At 36.2% G+C, this 9,919-nt stretch overlaps 1 protein-coding gene across 3 annotated transcripts in view; it reads left to right on the top strand.

Moving 5' to 3' along the window:
• arhgap28 (Rho GTPase activating protein 28) overlaps positions 1–9,919 on the top strand; it is a 33,275-nt gene that overhangs the window by 2,835 nt on the left and 20,521 nt on the right. Inside the window, exon 1 of one of the 3 annotated variants that reach the window (XM_079862491.1) lies at positions 1,846–1,920. The exons of 1 other annotated variant lie outside the window; for it this stretch is intronic. In XM_079862491.1, the coding sequence (XP_079718617.1) occupies positions 1,913–1,920 (8 nt within the window). In that variant the 5' untranslated portion in view covers positions 1,846–1,912. Of the gene's footprint in view, positions 1–1,845; positions 1,921–7,801; positions 8,123–9,919 lie in introns of those variants that run through there. One more of the 3 variants, XM_079862492.1, reaches the window with a different exon arrangement.

Here is a 9,919-nt window from a genome sequence, read left to right as displayed (position 1 = left end):
TTTAAAATAATTGGTTTTCAATTTATTATACTTTAAATTATCATTTATTTCGGTGATGCAAAGCTGAATTTTCAGGATCATTACTCCAGTCTTCAGTGTCACATGTGACATCCAGTCTATCACATGATCCTTTAGAAATCATTCTAATATGATGATTCATTATCAAAGTTGGAAACAGTTCTGCTGCCTAATATTTTTTCATAACCTGTGATACTTTTTTAGGATACTTTGATGAATAAAAAAAAGAAAAAGAAAAAAGCAAAGAAAAAAAAAGAAGCAAATGTTTTCAAGATAGAAATCTTTTATAACAACAATATACACTACTGGTCAGTAATTTGGGGTCAGTAATTTTTTTTCTTTATTTTTTTTTTAAATAAATCAATAATTTTATTCAGCAAGGATGTGTTAAATTGATAAAAAGTGATAATAAAGAAGATTTATATTAAAAAAAATATATATATATTTTGAATAAATGCAGTTCTTTTTAACCTTTTATTCATCAAATATATTAGGCAGCAGAACTGTTTCCAACACTCATAATAAATCAGAATATTAGAATGATTTCTAAAGGATCATGTGATCGACTGGATGTCACATGTGACACTGAAGACTGGAGTAATGATCCTGAAAATTCAGCTTTGCATCACCAAAATAAATGATAATTTAAAGTATAATAAATTGAAAACCAATTATTTTAAATTGTAATAATATATCACAATATTACATTTTTTTCTGTATTTTTGATCAAATAAATGCAGGCTTGATGAGCAGAAGAAACTTCTTTCAAAAACATTAAAAATAGTAATGTGTCCAAACTTTTGGCCTGTACTGTAGATGTAGATATATATAGATGTGGACATAGATATAGATGTGTATATATAGATGTAGATGTAGATATAGATGTCTCTGATATTCCCCACAGACTCTCATGACTGTAATGTGTGACACAAACGTTCAAACATCTCAATCTGGTGATTCCAGAACAATCAGAGGAAGTGTTCGCGTCATTCAGTGACTTCATGTAAATCTGTTCTCCTCTAATCTAACTTCGACATTATGAAAATATGAAAATATATTCATGAACACAGAACACATGTGTGGAGGCTCGTTCCCGCACAGAATAAAACATCTTAAAAGATAATTGCACCTTTATATCATTATAATTGTGAGAAAAAAAGTCGGAAATTACCTTTATTTTTCATTCTGTGGCGGAAACAAGCTTCCATATTAATGAGAGATCGTGCTTTATTAAAAATAAAGCATTTTTATCGGCATCGATGATTCAATGAAGAACCTTTTACATCCAGGGAATCTTTCCAAATTCTTTATTGTGGAAAAAGTTTCTTTAGATTATTAAAAAAGGGTTTTATTAAGATCTGATCACTGAAAGGTTCTTCAGGGAAACACTGATGGCGTTGCTACAAAAATAATAATAATAAAGGTTTATTTTTAAGAGTAAATATCAAATATAGTCTGGAATATGAAGAGTCGCGTTTATAAAGAGGTGCTGTGGATTTTGATGGTTATGATTCATGAATATTAACTTTTTTTCATTTAAAGCAAGATAAAGATTGTTCATAGACGTAAAACATCAACATTATGACACAAAACTATTAATAAATCTGTCAGGTTGTGGATTATCTCCATGTGAGTAAACAAACACTCAGTTTTTCAAGATCTCAGATGGATCCGGAGAACATGATGTTTATGGTTATTAATTCCCTGAACTCGATCATGAGGAGCGCACAGATCTGGCTGATCTGAGATCTGTGACACTGATGTTGCCGGACCGCATTCCAGCCCGAGGAATGAGGACGGAAGAGCCAGAGAGTATTCCCGTCACACACACTCCGGACGACCATGAGAGCAGCTGCTCGCGCTGGAACACACACACGCACACACACACGCCGTCATGCACAGGTAATCACTTTACTACAGTAAACTAGTGGAAATTACACCGTTTGAGGGTAAACGAGGAGCACAGTGGAGTTTGACTGAGATGTGATGTAGATAACAGAGTTTAATTATCACTAATGCAGAGGATTATTCAGGAGTGTTGTCATCATAATCATAATCATAATCATAACGTGTTGTTTGTGTCAGAAGAAAAGATTAATATTTAAACTCAAAGTGTGTTTGAGAGATCTCAGATCAGATCGAACTCTGAACCGGTTCTCGTTTGCCTGATGAATGTGGTTTTCTCTCTCTCTCTCTCTCTCTCTCTCTCTCTCTCTCTCTCTTCTTGGACGTGTTTATTCATGTAGAAAATGTGTTTTCATCCAAAACTACTTTAGAATGAGGAAAAACACGCGCAGTTTCTCAATAAAGCTTCGGTTCCATGAAGAACCTTTAACATCCAATGGATTGTTTAGTATTGCTTACACTAAAGGTTCTTTGGGGAACCAGAAACGGTTATTTAATGGCTCTTTTGGAAACTTTATTTTTTAATAGTGTATATTAGAGGTAGAACAAATCTGAGAGCGAGAGAAAAAGAAAACGAGTTTTATTGAGAAGCTGTTGGTCTGTTTTTCTCACACGAGAACAAAGAACGAGCTGTTTTTGTGGAGGTGTTTCTGTGTAAATGAGTTATTGAAACACTGAACGTGTGTGTGTGTTGGTCATGATGTGTGTGTGTGTGTGTGTGGCTCCACCACAGATTTGCATGAACGTGAGCTGCCAGTATTTGAATGGTAAATTGGTACCGTTGGCATTTGGACACTCAGTTGTTTTCCTCCTGAATCGTGTGTTTTAGGTCTGGATTTGTGTTTAAAGGGGCGGTTGATTATGATTTGACTTCTCTAGCTTTAGTTAGTGTGTAATGTTGCTGTTTGAGCATAAACAACATCTGCAAAGTTACAACGCTCAAAGTTCAGAGCAAAGGGAGATATTTACTTTTACAGAAATCGCTTTTTAAGGACTACAACAAACGGCTGGTAGAGACTACACCACATTCCTCCCGGGTTAGTGACATCACCAACCCTAGAATTTACATAAACCCCGCCCCCTGAACACGATTTATAGATTATCAAGACAGAATATGCTACTCAATGACTAGAAGATAACTACACATCAGCTTCATAAACTCATCAACTAACCCTTCAGAAATGTCCTGTTGCTTCTACATGTTGTCATTTCTTCTCGAGTCTCTCCATCATTCTGACTCCGGTTTGAACATAAAAGGCTAAACGTTTTTGAAATGTTCAGTGCGTGTGTGTGTGAGGTATAAGGACATGAGCTCTTGAAGCTCCGCCCCCTGTGCCGGGAGCAGCAGCTCATTTGCATTTAAAGGGACAGACACAAAACGGTGCGTTTTTGCTCACTTTCAAAAAGTGACAATTTTAACATGATATAAAAATATCTGTGGGTTATTTTGAGCTAAAACTTCACACACACACTCTGCGGACATCAGAGACTCATTTTACATCTTGTGAAAAGGGCATTACCCCCCCCCCCCCCCCTTAATCTTCATTAGACGTGTAAGCGTGTCATAAACGACATGATTCTCATAGTTTCATGTAATTTGATCCTCTTGCTCTGTGACGCATTATTGTGACATTGGAGATGATTATCATAAGTGTGTGTGTGTGTGTGTGAGGTATAAGGACATGAGCTCTTGAAGCTCCGCCCCCTGTGCTGGGAGCAGCAGCTCATTTGCATTTAAAGGGACAGACACAAAACGGTGCGTTTTTGCTCACTTTCAAAAAGTGACAATTTTGACATGATATATAAATAACTGTGGGGTATTTAGAGCTCAAACTTCACACACACACTCTGGGGACATCAGAGACTTACTTTACATCTTGTGAAAAGGGCATTACCCCCCCCCCCCCCCTTAATCTTCATTAGACGTGTAAGCGTGTCATAAACGACATGATTCTCATAGTTTCATGTAATCTGATCCTCTTGCTCTGTGACGCATTATTGTGACATTGGAGATGATTATCATAAGTGTGTGTGTGTGTGTTGAGCGTTTGACAGCTCATCATGTCCTCTCGTGTTCTTCCGTTCTGTCTGACAGGCTAATAGGAAGTTAATGTTGTGTTATTGATTTCGGGGAGTGTGTTCAGGGTAATATACAGCATTATATAGCACAAGCCTGATTATATAGCACTAACTTTACAATCGCTTTAGCCAAAACAGGAAGTTTCAGTGTCAGAGCACTTCCTGTCTGAGTCCTGAAAGCACTCTTATCTCTCGCTGTAGCGAACACACACACACACACACACTCACACACCTGCAGTTTCTCATGAGTAAATGCATTTTGTTTGTTTGTTTGTTTGGAAGAAAATTATAATTGTATTCAGCAAGGGTGCATTAAATTGGTCAAGTGATTCTATTCTAGATAAATTCAGTTCTTTGGATCTTTCTATTCATCAAAGAATCCTGGAAAATAAAATGTTTCGTAATTATCAAATCCTCATATTAGAGTGATTTGTGAAGGATCATGTGACACTGAAGACTGGAGTAATGAGGCTGAAAATTCAGCTTTGATCACAGGAATAAATTACACTTTACTGTATATTCACATAGAAAACATAAGATTCATATGATAAACATAATATTTCACAATTTCTACAGTATTTTTGAACGGTAGATGAAGAATGACATCACATCGTTTGTTATAGGAATATAACAGATATTGCTAACAGAATTTTTATGATTTTTTTGACATATGGTAAACTTCTAAGTATCCAGTGTTATTTTACTATACTTTGAATTAGATTTTTATTAGATTTAGATTTCCATTTGTATTAATTTCAGTTAAAGTAATGTCAGTGATTTTGCTTTTTTTGCTTTTTTAACAAATGTCTATATCATTTTTATACATTTTTGTTTCAGTTTTAGGTGTTTTAGAACATCAAGTTAAACTAAATGAACATGAGACATGTTCCCTTTTTATTTTAGTTAATGTTTATTTTTATTTCGAGTAACGTAATGTTTTTAATTGTTTTAGTTTCAGTTATATTATATAACCCTGGTTCTATTGTGTAAATTGCAAGGTTTTTGAATATGGTAATATGGGTGAATCTCTCAAACACTTCAAGCGAATATTTCACCACAAAAAATGGACTTTTCACTGAGAAATCTCTACTAAATCTCACTAGTAATTACAAAGAAACGGCAAGTAACGTGAAATTTTGATAGTATTTTCACTTAAAAGTAATTTTTACAGTATAGTTTCACCAACGTATCAAAGTACCACGTGATGCCATCACCATACCGTGGTAAAGCCACAGGAACTCATCATATATCTCGTGATTTGATCTTGTTATATTGATCTGATGAATAAGAGTAGGTTTGAAACGCTGTTCTCTTGAAAGTGTCACGGCGGGTGATGAACGAGTGTTTGTGGTTTGTTCTGGTTTAGTGTCGGCTAGTCATCATGAGTGACGAAGACGACTGGACGCTAGCGCTCTTCATCTGACGCTCTTAGTCATTACTGCTCCATTAGCTCATGAAACCGGCCCATAATTCACTGGTGCAAACGTCTCCAGCGCTGATGTGAATCTTTACAGTCCCGAGCCGCTCTATTGATCTGTTTTCCAGCTAATGCTCCGGCTTTTAACCGGCTGAAGTGCTGCGATTTGCTGACGGTGGTGAAGTGCTCGGGGTAAGTTGGGCCGGGCTGATTAAATATAGTGTGTTGGGTGTTTAGGGTCAGATTTCAGCTGCGGACTGTGCTTTAAACCGAATAAATCAAAAGTACGCTGTAAAAAATGATTGGGATTTTAACGATAAAAGACTACAGTGTAAAAGACTACAGTGTAAAAGACTACAAGATTAACGGTAAAAGAAAAAAAAAAACTGTTCATTGGTTAACAGAAAGTTTCTGTATATACAGTGAATAACTGTGATTGATCTAACCGTACATTTACATTTTACAGTAAAATACCGTAGTTTTTGGAAGTGAAAAAGAACAAGACATTGTATAATTTACAGTGAAAACACGTAAATTGACATTCCCACAATTCCCGGTGTGACACTTTATTTTTGATGTATTTTAACAACCGTTTCTTCATAGTTTGTACATAAGGGTTTTATGTTACATTTAATGTTGTTAAACTAATGTTTATTGCATTTTTAAAACCTCATGTGTGTTATCATTAGTGTGTGTGTGAATGACAGTGTTCAGCTTCTATATCTCAGTATGATCTTTCTCGTGATGAGCTTTGATTGATCATGTGACTCTCATCTCTGCTGTGATTGGTGGTTCTCAGTGTTTTACAATAAACTCAGGCTACTTCAATAAGTCAGTAAATTAACATTATATCAGATAATGAAATAAAAAAAAAATTTTTACTGTAAATTTAAGTTAAGTCTGTAAAAGCTACAATGTTGCTACCGCATTTTTTACGGTAAATTTCTGGCTGCCAGTTATTTTACCGTAAATTTACCGGATTTGTTTTCTTGTACAGTGTAGATCTGTGAATATTACACTAGTCAAGCATCTCTATTATTAGTAAGGAAGCACCTTCATCACAGTCTGGTTTTGTTTCTCAGTTTGAGTTTTCCTCAGGTTCCTCAAAGGTATTTTTAGACGGCAGATGTTTCTCTTTAAGGCTTTGGGAGGAAAGACGCTTGCGTTCCCGATGGATTGATGATATGGTTTATGCCGCCCGGAGAGTGAAAACAAACCTGAGAGCCAATATTTCAGGGTTCAGACGCTTGGCACAGTCTTTCTGATGAAACGGGCGCCTGTTTTCATCAGGTTTTATTTGATTAAATGAACGACCCTCTGCTCACCTTCGGTAAGATCTAGTTTGTGAGTCTCTGGTTCGGCTGTTTGCGTTCCCGGAGGAATGAGCTCATGATTTCGGAGGCGTGCAGGAACCCTGACATGTGTTTTGAGTTTAGTTTGACCTACATTCATCACGGGGGGTTCGGGATAAAGACTGAAGAATGACAGAGACATCATGAAAATCATCTGTTTAAATCAGGATCCTGATCTCTTGTTCTTCCGCAGAATCTCATTTTCTGGGTTTAATAATGAAAGTAGTTAGTTGGAAAATCTTCAGAAGAATGTTTGTCTGCGTGACGGGAACATGTTTAATCTGTGACGTTGAATGGTGTTTCTATGTCAAGAGATTGTCTGAAAAATATGATATTTATGAGTACAAGCATTTTCCCTTTTGTATAATAATGTGAAGTAGGAATATAAATAGTCCATTGCAGTAAAAAGGCAAAAAATGACTTTTTAACGAGTGATTTTGAGCTTTAAACCTTGAAACACTGTTTGTGAGATGATTAAAACGATCAGAAAGACCAGCGGTTTTCTTATGCCGTGTCTCGGGTCGTTTGAATTTTTAAAAAAAAGTTGTTTTTTTCCCAGTTTTGAGTTGCATATAACTTGCAATTGGGAGTTTATATCTCACAATCAGAGAAAAAGGTCAAATAAATATATATAAACTCGCAATTCTGACTTGTTTCCCATAATTCTAACTTTTATATCTCACAATTCTGTTGTTTATATCTAAAAAAAGGTCAGAATTCTGACTTTTTTCAATTCTGTGGAGGAAACGTTCCAATAGTCAGACGCTGATTGAGTGAGATGTTTGTTTAAGCCGGAGAATGTTGGTGTTGGGAATGTTGTTGTGGTCATTATCCACATCTGGAAGCGGTTTTCCTAAATTACACTCGTTTCTGTGTGTCTGAATGAGAAGAACAGAGATGAGCTTTAGGAAGAGTTGTAAACGGAGAACACAATGGACAGATAATGACATGAGAGAGAGAGAGAGAGAGAGAGAGGTCATATCAGTGGGTGGAGAAACACACACACACACACACACACTACCAGAGGAAACCCTCACCGCGTCTCTCTCTCTCGGTCTGCCTGATGTCTCTCTGTATTGACTCTGAACAGGACCTGAATGAGAACACCCACATGCTCCTAAAGCTCTGAGAGTGTCCGTATCAGCTCCAGTCCTCTGGAGATCCCCGAGTCGCTGGTGCGTTTATGAATGAGCTCAAACGCTGTGGATTTATGTAGTTTATACAGGACCTGATTGACACCGTCCGCTGGATTCGTTTGTGTTCGTCTCTAGTTTCATTCAGACGTTCGGAGGTTCACAGTTTGGGCTTCCCGATCCTGAGTTCACATCCCGTGTTCGTCTAAACGCACACAGTGAGTCTGAAGATGCTTTAGTTGCTGTTTGAGAACATCTGAGAGTTTTGTGTGGAGAGATAGAGCATGTTGTGTGTAGAAATGTGTAAAACTGAGTGTGTGTTTGGCCTGTTTTCCTCCAGGTGTGTTTTGTCTGCTTCAGAATGACAGATCTCTGTTTGAAGGGATTTTCCAGGTCAAACACAAACTGAGTTCTGGGATTGACTTTTATTGTGCACTCTTAAAAATAAAGGTTCTCCTTAACGGTGATCAGATCCTAAAAGAAACATTTTTATAGGTTTTTTTTTTCACTATAAAAACCTGGTTACACTTTGTTTTAAGGTGTTGTTACAGTGTAATTATATCTTTAAGTACTGAGTAATATTAATGTACTATAGGGTTAGGGTAGGATTAGGGTTTGGTTGAGGGTTAGTTGCATGTAATTATGCAAAGTGTAACCAAAAACCTTTTGTGCGATGGAAAGATTTGATGGATGTTAATCCACTTTTAGCTTTATTTTTAAGAGTGAAGTGGATTTATTTGAACACATTGATTTCTTTGTTTACACCTGAGATTTGACTTCACATTCATTGCAAAAGTAGCAATTCTAAGCATGTTTTAAGGTCTCTGTGTTGGATTTATTATGTTTATTGACTCTATTAAGGCTGTTGAGAACAAAACTCTGGATATAGTTTTATTTGGTCAAGTGTACTTTCTATATATATCATTCAAAAGTTTGGGGTCACCGAGATTTTTTTTTTTTTTTTGTGAAAGAAATTGATACTTTTATTCATCAAGGAAACATTAAACTGATTAAAAGTGAGAGTAAAGACATTTACAATGTTGCAAAAGATTCTAGTGAAAATAAATGCTGTTCTTTTGAACTTTCTATTCATCAAAGAATCCTGAAAGATAAAATGTATCATAGTTTCCACAAACTCAACATTATAAATAATCATAAATGTTTCTTGAGCATCAGATCATCATATTAGAGTCATTTGTGAAGGATCATGTGACACTGAAGACTGGAGTAATGATGATGAACATTCAGCTTTGATCACAGGAATAAATTACACTTTACTATATATTCACATAGAAAACAGATGATTTACACTGGAATAATATTTCACTATTTTTATTTTTGATGAAACAAACGCAGCCCTCAGCAGAAAAGACTCGTTCAAAATTGACCAACCACAAAATTTTGAATGTTAGTGAGTTGCATCTGTAATATTGCTCTAATGTCAGGACTGTCTTATAACATCAGCAATAATCAGATCATAAATATGTGTATGCATTAAAGTGTCCTGCAGAAATGTGTTCAGAAATCATATGAAAAGAGAATCCGAAGCGAAACACACACACACGTCAGATCCACACACTCTTCATGCAAACATCATTGTGTTTTCCAGCTAAAGCTTCGAGTGATGCCTGCAGGCAAATTGCGTTTCCATTGAAGGCTTGATGTGTGTAAACAACAGGCTAGAACTTTTGAAGGCAATTAAGTTCTTCGTGTAACACAATTTAGGCTCCATCACGCTGATCGATACCTTGCTCTGAGTGACGCCGGTTCACTTACTGACGATGAGAGAGACCTTCATCATCATCATCATCATCATCAGCTCCTGTAGCCTTATCAATATTTGATATAGAAACCCGGAGATGAAGCTGATATGAGCTTGAAGTAACTGGTTTTCTCTTCAGTAGTTTATGTAAATGCTGTAGTGTCTCCATCACTGGACATGCAGTTATGAATTATGATCTGACCATCACTGAACTTGCTTAAGATGTACTTAAATATTTTCTTCTAGACACAAA

The sequence above is a fragment of the Squalius cephalus genome (assembly GCF_949319135.1).
Source record: "Squalius cephalus genome assembly, chromosome: 25".
In the NCBI taxonomy this organism is placed as follows: domain Eukaryota; kingdom Metazoa; phylum Chordata; class Actinopteri; order Cypriniformes; family Leuciscidae; genus Squalius; species Squalius cephalus.
The sequence above is the reverse complement of the archived record's forward strand: the minus strand, read 5'-3'. Positions and strand labels throughout refer to the sequence as shown.